We start from the raw sequence: 15,864 nt of genomic DNA on the forward strand, positions 1-15,864 counted from the left end.
TATAATCACTTGATTGAGTTTTAATTTCTGTGGCCTGGATCACGGATCATTACCCGACTTTAAAGATTTTATGAACGAGCTACTGAAGACGTTTATTTTTTCTTAGATCCTATTGCATAATCAAAAAAGAAGTATCTGCCAGTGCCTTTCATCTAGATTTAACACCGCACCCATACTTGATAGTAGCTCTTCTGAGAATTTTCAGGCTTTTCTCATGTCACTTATTCGGTTTTTCACTCTTAGTTGTCAATTTTACAGTTGCCAAAGTGATAAGCTAACTAATTAAAATGCACAATTATTTAGAATAACCGCTTTGTGTGCAATGATTAACATAAAATGTAAAGATAAAATAACACACATTTTAAATCTGCAGATTGCATTATGCAGACATAGTTATTAATAGAGCCCGCAGAAATGCTTAAATCAAAGTTTTTCTTTAGTTAGAAGTGAACTTGATAATGCGGAAATGTGCATAATGGAATTTAGAGACCTGACCTTAATGTGACATGCTTAGAAATATTAGTCATAACTGCAGAATGTTCCGGTTTAACAAATGTATTACATTTTGCTAAGAAATATCTGTGACAAAAGTGGCTCTATATATACTGGACCAAAATAAGGTACAGTGTGTATAGAGTCCACAAACACCAGAGGTATAACAGAGGTTAAAGCCAGGTGTGACCTTACTCTCTAAAGTGGTAGCTTGGTCGAGCAGTAAGGCAGTACCAGAGGACAGTGTAAAGCATTTGTTGTACACACTCAGTGTTTCACACACTCAAAGACTGAACTCCAGGCCAATTGTCTTTATATCAAAGATATAGTTGTTTTATTTTTAGAACCAACGGGCATCCAAATATACTGTTCAATGTGAGAGGTCTCAGATGAGTACTTTGCAGAAATTTCATAGAAAAGCAGACAATGGATTACTATGGAGAAAATACAGCTTACTGGTAAACCCGGTGAGGATTACTTTTGCGGTTCAGTACTGGGGTACAAGGTACAGTATTGGCTTCTCTCCTGATCACAGGTGAGTACTTCACAATTCAGTTGATTTTATATGAATATTTTAAGTTTCCAAAATTTCACACTTAGAAGATTTTTTTAGTCAAACCAGTCAATGTTATCCAACGGCAGGTAAGTGAGTTACCGGTTTCCAGGTGAGTACCCGACTGGTGAAGTTAAGTTTCTGGGCATCGACTCAGGGGTCCCCCGGGGTCAGGTTGGTACAGTTGGTTCACCCTCAGCGGCACAGGGGCGGTCGGGTGCAGAGGTAGTTAGGCCCTATGTTATCCAAGGTTAATGTTAATGTTATATGTATTTATAAAGCGCAGACTGATACCCGAAGGTGTCCTGATGCTAAGAGAAGACCTGCTGTGAGCTAGGCATGGAGATAGCCATTTAGATTGCGAAAAGCCACGTTTTCAGTGCCTTTCTGAAGGGCAGAAGGTTAGGAATATTTCTAATATTCAGTGGTAGTGAGTTCCACGATTTTGCCGCATTGATCGTGAAACTCCTTCCGCCCCAGTTCCCTTTTTTTACTCGAAGGATGCTGATGAGTTTTTGGTCAGCTGACTGTAGTACTCTATTAGGCTTTTACCAAGTAAAGAGTTGTTGAAGAAAGTTAAGTCATATGCCATGAAGAGCTTTGAATACAAGGCAGAGTGACTTGAATTGAGTGCGTTTGCTGACAGTGAGCCAGTGAAGTTGTCTTATTTCGGTTGTAATGGATTTGTATTTTGGGGTGGCTGTTATGAGTCTGGCAGCTGCATTTTGCAGCATCTGCAGTTAGTTCATTGATCCTTTATGAACCGTAAGGTAAAGACTGTTACAATAGTCTAGTCTAGACATTATGAGGGCAGATACTACAGTTTGTTGTGTGTCCTTGGGCAGAATAAGGGACAGGGGGCCTCCGGTTGGTGGCTACTGGCTAGCAGGCCACGCGGCTGTGGGAGCTGGGCTCCTGGTCACTTGCTCAGGGCGGATGGGGAAGTAGGATAGGGCAAAGGTGGCATGGCCAGTGGCAATCTGGCGGCTGGGTGCAGGGTGCTTTTGCCTCGTCAGGCGCTCAATGTTATTCAATGGGATAGGTAACAAATGAGCAAAGGCTGCAGGCTCGGGGACGGGCCACCACTTCGTGAGGTAAGTTGGGATCTTGGAGCACAGGTAGGTACCCCAAAGGAAGGTACAGGGGGCTGTAGGGCACCAGGTGCAGGGGTGTCTTTGGGTGTCGGGAAAGCTTACCACCAGCTGGTCGCGGTTGGGGGGGCCTGGTTCTGAGTCTGCAGGCGTTGTCTGGTTCGTCGAGGAGGGTCTTTGGGCACTGGACTTCGGGTCCCAGTCGCCGGGAGGACGTCCTCGTGGTCATGGATCACTCGGGCACGGGCCAGGCTCGGCAGGTGTAGAGTGGGCTGGTCCGGAGCTTCCTGGCTGGCACCAGGGGTGTTGTTGCAGCAGAGCCTCTGCTGATGGGAGTCCCAGTCTTTAAGAGGGTCAAGGCAAGCAGGTCCTCTGGGTGTCCCAAGGTTGTTGTCCGCAGGAGTCGCAGGAATTAGGCAGGAGCAGGTTCCAGGATCGACAGGCCGGTAGGGCTGGGGCCAAGCCAATTGTTGTCGTCCTGTTGTTAGCAGCTACACAGCAGGTCTTCTTCTTGATCTTCTTTCTTCTTTTCGTATCTGGATCTGAGGAAGGAAGGTTCAGGGTGCCCCTAAATACTAAATTTAGGGTTGTTACAGGTAAGGCAAGGGCAGGGACCAATAGGTCCCTGTCCTGGGGTGGGTACACCCCCTAGCCTGCTCCTCTCCTGTGGGAGGAGGGCAGGAGCCTAGCTGTGATTGGGCAGGACTCCCCATCTTTAAGATGGCCGGAGCCCGGGGTCATGCTTCACCTCGCCTCTCCCACCTGAGGGTTGGGGTTTGCACAGGCTGGCACACCCCCCTTCTTGGCGTAGGGTTTCCCGCCAGTCTTCCCGCCAGAGTGGGGGTTAGAACCGGTGGGGGCCAGTTGCTGACTACAGCAAATGGTCTGGAGAAGCTCACAGAGGCGGCATGCCTTTGAAGCTTCCCCCTGCCCATCCTGGAGGAGGAGACCTAGCACCTCGCGGAAGATGTGCATTGCTGGAGGCCCAGGAGAGTGGGGGGCTCTCCACCCAGGGGCCCAGCAACATGTTTGAGGTGTGGCAGCCACTGCAGCTGGGCTCCTGGTCACTTGCTCAGGGCGGATGGGGAAGTAGGATAGGGCAAAGGTGGCATGGCCAGTGGCACTCTGGCGGCTGGGTGCAGGGTGCTTTTGCCTCGTCAGGCGCTCAATGTTATTCAATGGGATAGGTAACAAATGAGCAAAGGCTGCAGGCTCGGGGACGGGCCACCACTTCGTGAGGTAAATTGGGATCTTGGAGCACAGGTAGGTACCCCAAAGGAAGGTACAGGGGGCTGTAGGGCGCCAGGTGCAGGGGTGTCTTTGGGTGTCGGGAAAGCTTACCCTCAGCTGGTCGCGGTTGGGGGGGCCTGGTTCTGAGTCTGCAGGCGTTGTCTGGTTCGTCGAGGAGGGTCTTTGGGCACTGGACTTCGGGTCCCAGTCGCCGGGAGGACGTCCTCGTGGTCTTGGATCACTCGGGCACGGGCCAGGCTCGGCGGGTGTAGAGTGGGCTGGTCCGGAGCTTCCTGGCTGGCACCAGGGGTGTTGTTGCAGCAGAGCCTCTGCTGATGGGAGTCCCAGTCTTTAAGAGGGTCAAGGCAAGCAGGTCCTCTGGGTGTCCCAAGGTTGTTGTCCGCAGGAATTAGGCAGGAGCAGGTTCCAGGATCGACAGGCCGGTAGGGCTGGGGCCAAGCCAATTGTTGTCGTCCTGTTGTTAGCAGCTACACAGCAGGTCTTCTTGATCTTCTTTCTTCTTTTCGTTTCTGGATCTGAGGAAGGAAGGTTCAGGGTGCCCCTAAATACTAAATTTAGGGTTGTTACAGGTAAGGCAAGGGCAGGGACCAATAGGTCCCTGTCCTGGGGTGGGTACACCCCCTAGCCTGCTCCTCTCCTGTGGGAGGGGGGCAGGAGCCTAGCTGTGATTGGGCAGGGCTCCCCATCTTTAAGATGGCCGGAGCCCGGGGTCATGCTTCACCTCGCCTCTCCCACCTGAGGGTTGGGGTTGGCACAGGCTGGCACACCCCCCTTCTTGGCGTAGGGTTTCCCGCCAGTCTTCCCGCCAGAGTGGCGGTTAGAACCGGTGGGGGCCAGTTGCTGACTACAGCAAATGGTCTGGAGAAGCTCACAAAGGCGGCATGCCTTTGAAGCTTCCCCCTGCCCATCTTGGAGGAGGAGACCTAGCACCTCGCCGAAGATGTGCATTGCTGGAGGCCCAGGAGAGTGGGGGGCTCTCCACCCAGGGGCCCAGCAACATGTTGGAGGTGTGGCAGCCACTGCAGCCGCCCAGACGTGGATTGTAGGTTAGGTTTTCAGGGGGCATCTCTAAGATGCCCTCTGGTCCATTTTACATTAAATCCCACACTGGCATCCGTGCGGGTTTAATATGCTGAGAAGTTTGGCACCAAACCTGTCAGTCTTCAGTGTAGCCATTGTGGTGCTGTGAAGTTCGTAATGACAACCTCCCAGCACCATATACTCTTAATGGCATCACTGCACTTACAGGGCCCAGGAATGGCCCTGGGTACTGTAGGGGCACAGGGCTCTTGCACCTGTGCCCACACCACTGGCATAGGGCACCCAGCTAGAGGGGTGACTGAAGTATGCTAGGGCAGTGGGTTCTGTGGACATGGCACACAGGGATGTGTGCCATGTCGACTCTTTGTTTAGTTCTGTACCTAGACACTCAGCCTGCAAAGGCAGTGTGTGGGTATCAGGGTACAGGGCCCCTGAGGGTGGCACAATAAGTGCTGCAGCCCTCAGAGGTCTTCTCTGGTCACCATGCCCTGGGTACCTAGGGCACTATTTACTAGGGGCTGACAGGTAGCCAGAGATGCTAATTGGGTTTTAGTTTCAACACCGTTTTAGGGAAGAACACAGGCCCTGGGTACCTGGTTGGCAGGAGCCCAGGGGACACTCAGTGAAAGCACATCAGCAGTTCAGAAAACAGTGGGGGCATACCAATGCAAGAAAGATGGCACTTTCTCACAACATCTGATTGTGATAACCAAACTCCTATTTACCCCATATTTCACATAATGCTTGAATAGAATAGTTGTTTATTTTAAAACAGTATTTCTTGTGTGTGTTAATGAAATGCATTACTAAACAGAATTGTTGCCAGTTGATGATTCCATTCTTTAGCATACTTCATTGTTTAAACAAGGAAATATTTAACATTAGAATGTTAAACCGTATTCGATGCCTATGGGAATGGAGGCTTATGAATCGAGAAGCTACATATGTAAGGTGTCTGTGACAAACTTTTTGCTGATACTTGTGACCTGCATGTTGTTTTGTGAGAAAGGAAGAGCTGAACTCACTCTCAGGCAAATGCTGTTGCCTGATTGGACCCAAAGAGGAGAGACCTGCTACTCTTTTTTTTTTTTTTCCAACATGATTTTTGCCTGTTATATTAGTGCATGTTCCTAGTTACTCTCACTTTTACTTAGATCAGACTATTGCGGTGCTCAGAGGGAGAAGCTGTGATCCAGACCCATTCCCTTGTCCCTTTTTGACAGTTGTAGCTACTGCTGCTGCTGTTCATCCTTTGTCTTCTGAAGGATGCTCTATTTTGACAGATTGCTATTGCATCTGTATGCTTCTTTGTTTGAATCATTGACTCGGCTGCGCCACTCTTAATCCGAAGTACAATTGCTTTAATTGGATTTTGAGCTTCATGCTCTGTCTCACTCTTCATCTCACTCTTTTCCTTTGAATTTGAACTTTTTATGAATTCTAATAACTCTAAATTATGGTACAGTTCTTTAGAATATGGTATTTGTCCTTTATGGAATGCGCTTGATGCCTTATTTAGTGATTTGTTCTAACCATATTTTTGAGATTTCTGTAAACTTACCGACTAATCTGAATAAAAAGAACCAACAAATGTAAACTCTCACCATTGACTGAATTGAGAACTGTCATTGTGATTTAACCTATGATGATGTAATAGCTCCTGATTCAAAACACTGTTGGAAAGATCTGTCACCTGAAGGGAGTCATACTGGGAAGCCAGTGCGGGAACAGGGTCAAATCTGATATATATAGTGAGAAAAAGATTAAACCATATTATTTAAATTGTGCCCCAACTCCACGCTACCAATGGTGAAGACATTTTTTATAGCTTGTCATTGCCCAGGACTAATGATGAGCAAAATATGCTACTCAGGATGATTTTACTGTTTTTAGGATTTAGAACTATTAATTAATGTACTGATAACGTCTTCACTGGTTCAAATTTCCAGCTTTGTTATTTCATAGAATCTTTTCGAAATATTGTAATAAAGCATTAAAATTTCAGCATTAAGTTAATGTATAGAGTTTTTCTCAGTCATGATCCTGTATAGGCAAACCTTTACTTTTTACTTTATGCACTAAGGGCCGGGAACTACCTGGAAAGGAATTTAGGTTTCTAATATTGTTTTTATCTTTTAAGTAAGTTAACATAGCCCCTATCACTATAATCATATCTCTCATCTCTTTGGAATGCTCCATAAGGATCCACTCTGTGAGGTAATATAGAAGAATGTTAATTTGTTTTTTATTAATCAAATAATAGCCTTATCTTAATTCTTTTATAAATAGTATGACTTTTTTTGCAGGTACATCCAATGAAGCAGCTCAGTTTTTATCTAATGAAAATCAAGTGATAATCCGTATGCGTGGTTTGCCTTTCACTGTAACATCTGAAGAAGTGGTGGCTTTCTTCGGGCAAGAAAGCCCGGTTACAATGGGAGAGGACGGCATCCTCTTTGTTACTTACCCCAATGGCAGGCCGACAGGAGACGCGTTTGTATTATTTGCCTGTGAAGAGTATGCACAAAATGCACTGAAGAAACACAAAGCTTTGCTTGGCAAAAGATATATTGAACTCTTCAGGAGCACGGCAGCAGAGGTTCAGCAGGTGAGTGGCAAGAGAATCTTTGTTCACAGCTTCATACTATATGTAGATTTCTAGAGCTGTCCTGATTCGATGGAAAATGTTTTTTTTGCTCTGTAGCCATAAGTGGGTGTGAAGGCACAGAATCTAACACCGATATGAACATTGGCATATCTAGCACCCTTTTGGCCATAATCCTCCTGTATGCAATCATGTTTCTGAGCTGACCATGCAGTGCTGTGGCTTTCATAACTGAGAGCTTCTATGGAACAAAAGCAGCACTGGTCTGTCTGTGTTATACCATTGACCTCCCAGACGGCTTGGATGACCGTCAGAGGTACCGACGGCCAGAGCGGTGCCTCCTTTATCCTGAGCTGTTGCCAGGTGGGGTGAGGTAATTCCTCCATACTCTTGAGATCCTTCAAGAGATGCGAGGATTGTGAACTGTGAGAACCAAGCTGTAAGGTTGTATTGTTCCACAGTGTATCCTTTATGGTACTGTTTCATGTTTTGTTGTTATAATCACTTTTCACTATTGCAGTAGCATCAATACTGAATAGGTCCTGATGAAAGCACTAGGTGTACATCTACCTTTAGGTGCTGATACATTTTGACCGACTGATTATTTACGGACAGCTATCTGTTGAAACTGTTCCCATGCACTGTTTTTAACCTTTGATCCTATCAGACAATAATAAATTTGGGGTCTGATTACGCTTCAGTTTTAAATCTCACATCTCACATCATTTATTGCACTACACTTTCCCATACACTCTGTAAAAACATTTGCTCACATCTGTATTAACACCTAAAAACATCCTTGGGCTCCTCCATCATTAGGGTGGAGTTGAAGCCCTATTTAAGGAACCCAGGTGATGAAGCATGTCACCTGGAATGGTGAGTGATGGGACCCCATACAATTTTTGTATATTCCATTTGAGTCTTGGACAGTTATAGTATTTGTGTTCCTTATCACTAGACCCCGGGATATATGTTGTGTTTTGAACGTTTATAGTGGGGCTGAATATCCCGTTGAGGCTTTACATTTTAGCCGCTGACCCTTCCCAAAGTATAGTGTATGATATTTATACCATTCACCACCTGCTGACTTCGGGACAGTATGTGTTTGTGCCATAAAAGTTATATTGCAATGCCAATAAGAATGCATATTTAAGATCTCTAAAATGTAAACAGTCATTCACACTGCTGTTGAGTTTTTTTTGAGGCAGTAAAACTAGTCATTTACCCAAAACCCACCATTTGTTTCTTCTGCAGGTACTGAACAGAGTCTCTTCTGTGCCCCTCATGTCTCTCCCGACCCCTCCTCCCATCGTTTCCAGGCTATCTCAGCCATATCTACCCCCGGTCAGTGTGCGAGACTGCATCCGCCTAAGAGGGCTTCCATATGCTGCTTCCATTGAGGACATCTTGGATTTCCTGGGAGAGTTTTCCACTGACATTCGGAATCAAGGAGTCCACTTAGTGTTCAATCCCCAGGTAGGTCGACAACCGAAATTGCAGCTGAATCTTGCTCATATTTGCACACATTTGTATTCCTTCTGAGCAATAATCAGATTAGGTAAATACAAAGAGATGGACAGATGAGATAGGGCTAATCGAGTATGACACAAAAGTAAAGCAGCCTTGCTGTTCTAGGCACAGTGGCACAAAGCTCCTTGGTGGTGCATTCCCCTCACTTTCGTCCTCCCTCACTTGTCCGCTATTCTTAACTCAATCAAAAAATATTAAAAAAAATATTAGAAACCTAAAATGCCTTCTGGTTACCCCTCGGCCCTTGGTGCATTAAGTAAAAATATAGGACATGCCCATGCCTGGGTCTAGCTCGAAGAAACGTCCAGCTTCCAACATAAACTTTCAATTGTAACCGGATTGGAACAATTTGCTGTTATCTTTCAGAAGGATGGTAGGTGACGGCATTGCACCAGTGCAGCAGCTATCAGTACCTTCATTAATGGTTTGGACCCATAGGTCTCGAAACATTGGCCTGAGTAGTTTGTTCTGATCATTTCTTAGTAATGGAAGAAACACGAGCAATAAATATATGCCTGGATGTTCCTTCAACTTGCTACCAAACTTGATGTGGTTACCCCTAAACAGCAGAAAAGGTCATTAACTTTGCCAAGCTTGACCAAACTTTACCGAACCCGCATAGTTATACGGGCAGACTGGCATTAAATTGTGTAAAGTTGTTCCTAGTCCTAATCCATCCACCCTTTGCTTACCCTTACTTTAATGCGTCTCACTGTATATATTGAAAATAACCTGCAAATCCAATATTGCTGTAAATTCTGCATGTGCAGCCCTGCTATCCAGAGGTCTCCTAAGCCCTCCACACTATTTCCAAGACAACTGTGACATTTACTGCTTTGCCACAGACGTCCATAGCTTAGAAACTGTTCCTCCTACTCTTGTGAAGGCTTCATTTAGTGCCATAAGGAGAATTTAACCCACCATAATAATTACACCAATCTCACAAGGAAACGTTCCCTACATATAGCTTCAAGATGGGCTCAGTCACCCCTTGCCCGGAAAACTGGTCATAGTAATATTATGCATGTTGCTGGTTCAGCTTTAGGCTTTAGCGGTTCAGCGTAATCTAAGCAAATGTACAGTACCACATTCTCCAGGAAGAGGTTCCTTTATGGCTAAAGAAAGGACTATGGTGTGTGACTATTTTGGACTTAGGAATCCTAATTGAATTTCTCACATGCTCAAACCACTTCATCAGACATTAGGAGCTGGCATAACATTTTAAATATCATAGAGCCATACATGGATAAGTTCCAATACACTTGGCCCACAAAGCCCACATTTAGGTCCATGCCACACTTTTACTTATGCCAGCAAATCACTTTTGCGGTTACCTCGATTGGCATGAACACTAAGTGATTAAAGAGTTTTTAAACCATATGTGTAGGGTCTAGAGATGGTGTTGCCTGTACATGTGTGATCTGTAAGTGCATCATATTGCTCACACAGTGAGATTGAAAGTGGAATTTGGAGGTTCAAATAGGGATCCATGTTTAGAACTCTTCATAAAGCCATTTCTAGAAACTAAACGGCAGCATGCAAGAACCAAAGTTCTTCACTCAAGGTGAATGTGGAAGATCAGGACTACTTTAATTATAAACTGAACCCTCCAGCATCCTATGAGCTCCCAGGCATATATAACCCCTCACAGAATGACAGGCGTCGTATTACACACTATGGGCCAGATGTAGGTCGGCAAACACGGGTCGGTAAAGGCAGATTTCGGCTGTTACCAACCGGTATTTACAAATGGAGATGTTCGGGCCTTAAAATGTACTGAATCGGTATATTTACCAAATCAGTGAAGTTACCGAATCGGCAAAATACCGATTCTGTAAATTTAACGAATCGGTAAATCAATATGTAGGTGGCACAGAAAACAGTGCCACAGGCCTTTACCGATTAGTTATTTACCATGTAATTCTATTGCATGGTAAATAACGAATACCTGTGTACCTTCACATCTGTGCATGTACACCTGTGCCATGTGGCACACAGACATGCCCTAAGGGCATGTATGTGTCACATGGCACACAAGTCAAAATCAGGGGTGCAACAGGGTGTCAAAGTGACACCCTGTCACCCTTGCAAAATCGGTAATTTTACTGAATCGGTATTTACCGATTCGGTAATTGACATTGATTCCTATGGGCCTACAGGCCTACATTGATTCCTATGGGCCTACAGGCCCATAGGAATCAATGGCAATTACCGAATCGGTAAATACCGATTCAGTAATTACCGAATCATACAGATTCGGTAAAAATTACTGAATTTTTACCTACATCTGCTTTACCGAATCTAGAATACTGAATCAGTAAAATTCGGTATTCTAGAGTCGGTAAATCAGATTTACCTACATCTGGGCCTATGTATTCTGTGACACCAGTGTAGCCGGGTATCTTCACCTAACATATTCTTTTATTGACCGCAGAACCAATGTCCCTTGAGCCTGGATCATCAGCGTTCTCTTTTTGAGTTGAACGATAGCTTGATTATTCTCGGTCTAACCAGATACCTATATGACTCCGCAACATAAAACAGAGACAATAAGGTTGTGAAATGACAGTGTCTGGGTAATTAGGGCTCCCTTGATCATCGGGAGCAAACCTGTTAAAGTCGATAACGTTGCTCAATGGGTTGGACGCTGGTTTGTGATCTTTAGTGCTTCAGGCTGCATGACACTGGGAGGGAATTGCATAAATTTAAATTGTTGTTGGTTTTCTTAGTAGTTTTCTTGTTATTAGTGGTAATAATAAAAGCTTCAAAATACCAGTTAATTTATAGGCATATTACTTTGAAGTCAAGACCCTCTGAGAACTACACTACTTCTTGAAGCTGGTTTTCGAACGGGGCGCCTGTACTTTGGGGTGACTGCGAAATGCGGACTAGGAAGTCTCTTCCCACAGGAGCCCAGACTCTGCTTTCTATGGCCATGGGTTCTTTTCTCTCTCCGAGCCCCTTGGCAAAACCTTCTTTTAAGAAACGAAGTATGTATAGACCTTTGTACGTGAGACCCTTACAATTGTTTCTCTGTGGCATTCCATCAGTCTGATTACAATGTAATTCGACAATGTGATGTCACACATACCGTCCCATTACTATGCAACCTCAAGACTTCCATCAGATGCCTTTTTCAACTATGTATCTACAGTGTGCATTTTACAACCATTCTTCACAACTTCCCATCAATGCTGTCCTCTCCATAAATCCCACCACACCCTCACACTCTCCAACGCTGCTCTGTCTCTTTAAGGGGCTGTAAATATTTTACTAATCAACCCCAAAATTCCAGGGTGTTTATTAACTTGCCCAAAACTGTATTTAACACAAAATATATTTCTAGACTTTGGAATTGTCTTTATTAAAACGCACCTATTGATATCTTCGAAGTTGAAGAATGTCATTATTTTAGTTTCCCGCAGAATAAAGTCGCACCCCATCAAATTAGTATTAAGGATATTAGTTGGTTTTGAGTTCTGTGGGTACACAGCAGTCCTTGGCGGCTTGGTATGCTTTGTGCTATATTGTTGAAGCTCATAGCACGATAGAAAAAATTAGAGTGAAAAGACATTTGTGGATGACGTTTTACAAATATTCTTTTATTTTATGCTTTCATCTAATCCTAAATATACTGAGGGTTTCTCATCACACTTAAAAAATGAATAATGTTGGGTTATGTTCAGCATTAGAATAGAATATATACGATAAAGGAATAAGTACATACAGTTTCAAAAGAGTTGCACCTGCAGATTCGATTGAATAAGGAAAGCAGTGCCAGGGAAAGAAGTCTATATGTAAGGCTGTAAAGTAAGCATTGCAGCTTAACACTGAATGCGTCACTCGACTAGAACGCATTTCAGACCATTTTTGAATATGTCAAACAAAAGGGCTGTACCGCTCTGAGGAGGAATATAAGAATTGATTAACTTAGTGGCACTCTCAGAGAAAGACTGTGAAAGACCCAGGGACATTTTAAGTATTTTGGGGGCCCTGGGCCAAATTATTTTGGGGGCTCCTGTTTGGAACAGCTTTGAATTTATGTTCCTATTTCATCTTTTTCAAGCACCCTTTGGCCAGGTCACTGACAGTGTACAAGCACACTATTGCAAATTCTAAATGTGTCTATATTTAATATTAAGGGATAGTAACTTGTGTTTTCAAAACTGTAACACAGCAGCAGCTCACTAATGTTACTGCAAATAACCTCTGTGTCACCCTCCCATTTCTCATATTTCAATTCCTTTTGATCTAAAAGAACCCTTTTTTTATGGATTTTGCATGAAATATAAACACATTTCTCTGCAAAATGTCTGTAATAGACTTTCAATGTATGTGGGTGGAGGTCGCACTCAGTTAAACAGATTAGCAATATAATATGGTATGTGTGCTGTGCTGAATTACTGTCTGCTAAACAGTGAGAAACACATGAATAAAGCCTGACCCCAAACTAATGGCTGTTAGGACTTCAGCACGCAACAACATTGGTGTATACTCAGTCTTGAATATTTAATTCATATTCTTCATGAAATTTTTAAACGGAAACATTTACATTAGTCAACATACATATATCATTTTGTACAATCCATAAGAATAGGGTTTCAACTGTACATATAAGAAAGAAAACACCACATTTGTTTAAACCCAATGCATTTCGGGGCGCGTGGTCCCTTCGTCAGGGCAGGGCCGTTTCTAGGTGTTTTGCCGCCCTAGGCGAGAATTGAAAAATGCCGCCCTCTCCTCCCTTTTACTATCATCACTCTCTCCCCCTACCATGAACAGACTACGGCTGCCAGTCCCAGTCACTCACTTTTACAGTTAGCTGAGCGGAGTGCTGCATATCCCGCAGGGGCACCAGGGATGCCCGAGAAGAGCAGTAACGACACATGCTCAGACTAACCCTTTAAAATTAAATAAATGTACAATGCAGGAAGGCCGGATATTACAGACCTGTATGTGTGAGCCCCGCAGCGATAACCTGTTTCCAGCAGCCTGGTCCAGTCGAGGGCGCATTGTGATGGGAGGCACAGGGGAGGGGGGCATCATGATGAGAGGTAGTTGTGGCGCAGGCTGCAAAACGAAACTTCAGAATCATAAATGACGCCTCCCTAGCGCCGCTGACGGGGCGCCATGCCCTCTAAGTCCTGTCTCCCAGGCAAAATATGGACAGTGTTGCAGTCCTGAGGTGCCATGAATTCACGTGACGTCTGCCACGGTGATGCAGCCAGCTATAGTCGCTGAGCCCAGCCTATTCACATTTATTAATTCAACACCAGGGCAGACCAGCAATGCACTGCGTGGTGTAGAGCAGCCCTGTCACACGCACTGCAGCTGCCAGAGCAGCATGCGTCTGTGCTTTGCTCAATGAATGACTTTGGCGCGGTCAGCTAGCTTTTCCCGCTTGTCACCAACTTCACAAAGCCCTATACATGTGTGAACTTCTATTATAGGGGGTGGGGATAGCTTGTGGGTTACAAAAACTTGTCTCGAAAACTAAAGTACAAATACCAGCCATCATTACTTACAGGCGCCGCACGGTCTCCATGTGTGTGTCTTTACTTCCGCAGTGTGAACTGTATAATTTAATGTTCACGTAAGTCCCAATGTATAATAACTGTAAACTGACATCAATTTCAGAAAGAACAATCCTTGAACCAAGGCAGGAGCTGCAGAACCACTGCCTGAATGCTTTTAATAGCGCACCCTTTCTATCATCATAGTGCACGTTGTTCACAGAAGGCGTGGGCACTCCTTCGGACAACACACCAGCAGAGCTCTTTCCACTGAGCATCTTTCCTCATCATCACACACCTACACTGCCTGCTAGGTCAGGCCCTTTGCACAATCTAAATCAGCAGGAAAAGACTGAGCCCAAGACATAAATATTCATGCTTAAACAGAACAAGCACGTACACGTTTTAAATCACCGGTGGTAGAGAAGCTGCAGCAATACATTGCAAATTTCCTATTTTCAGAAAAATAAGCACAACTTGAAGTACCGCAGCTGCAGGGAAAGTGCACATCGAACCAGATGGATTGTGAAAAGAGGGGCGTGGCTCACTGGATCGCAGACTGGGGAGGGGTGTCTGCAGCTGAATAGTAAGGCGAGGAAGGGAAAATAAACTAACATGCGCATTGGGTAGATACATGTGGAGAATGACGGATGGGCCTCATCCTTCGCTCTGGTGGTTGAAGTGAACAGGGCGTGACTCACCAACCCATGCAGCTTTTTTCCACGGGTGGCTGTACCTGAGCAGTTGATCCCTTTGCCGCCCTGGCCTGCTGTCGAGAGGCGAACCATGTGTCCACAACAGCCGGTTCCCTCAGTGCTGAAGAGCGAGCTTGCTGCTAATGGAAGGAATGCGTAAGAATACCCAGGCGTGTTAGGCCTCTAGGTGCTGGGTGCAGCGCTTAAATGCCGCTAACCCCAGGACTTCTAAGTTCTAGCTGTTCCTTCCTGTCTGGGTCGGGAGGTCGAGTACACACAGCAAGAGAGGAAAGGTCGATTGTGTGCATGTGTTTGCAATATGCACCGGGAACCCTCAGCACGAGAGGGAAGGTCGAGAGTGTGTGTGTGCCTGTAATATGCCATGCAGCAGGTACGGAGCACAGAGCGCCACCGCTTGTCCCCTCCTGCACAGGGTGGCCCTCCAGTATGCCCGGCCCACCCAAGGTCCTGTGCCCAGGTCTGCCCTCAGCACCTGGTGCCTCTCAAGGGCATGCTGTGCACCGCAGCTGCAGATGTTCTGTCCCCGCCTGGGAGCCGAGGTTTGGGACGCAGAGTCCTGGCACTGCTTTGATACTGTCACAATGAGTGTGGAAATGAAAAGGAATCTCTGACTCTTGTTTTTGCCGCCCTCTCCCTTTTGCCGACCTAGGCGGCCGCCTAGTCTGGCCTAATGGTAGAAACGGCCCTGCGTCAGGGGTTCCTTTCAACAAAACAAAATGCGTTTCTGTGGCGATTTGTATTAGGTCTGCGACCTGCAAACTATTGGAGAGTTGGCAGGAATATTGCCTTAAATGTGTGGAGTCGCGTTTAACCGACAAAGAACCAAACGTGCTTGAACGGCTACCTTAATCTTTACTGTACCGTGAGCTGGAAAGAGCTATCAATCTGTCAATCCTTTCCGTGTCCGTGTCTGTGGGTGGTGGTGCATGGCCGTTCTTAGTTGGTGGAGTGATTTGTCTGGTTAATTCCGATAACGAACGAGACTCCTCCATGCTAACTAGTTACGCGACCCCCAGCTCACGGTACAGTAAAGATTAAGGTAGCCGTTCAAGCACGTTTGGTTCTTTGTTGG

The 15,864-nt window shown here is 45.4% G+C and overlaps 1 protein-coding gene across 3 annotated transcripts in view; it reads left to right on the forward strand.

Annotated features, from left to right (window-relative positions):
• Positions 1 to 15,864, forward strand: part of ESRP1 (epithelial splicing regulatory protein 1) — a 384,375-nt gene that overhangs the window by 188,047 nt on the left and 180,464 nt on the right. For all 3 annotated transcript variants that reach the window (XM_086966011.1, XM_086966012.1, XM_086966013.1), the window contains exons 10-11: positions 6,735 to 7,036; positions 8,288 to 8,509. In XM_086966011.1, the coding sequence (XP_086822137.1) occupies positions 6,735 to 7,036; positions 8,288 to 8,509 (524 nt within the window). The remainder of the gene's footprint in view (positions 1 to 6,734; positions 7,037 to 8,287; positions 8,510 to 15,864) is intronic.

This window comes from Lissotriton vulgaris, chromosome 4_1, assembly GCF_964263255.1.
Source record: "Lissotriton vulgaris chromosome 4_1, aLisVul1.2, whole genome shotgun sequence".
Lineage (NCBI taxonomy): Eukaryota > Metazoa > Chordata > Amphibia > Caudata > Salamandridae > Lissotriton > Lissotriton vulgaris.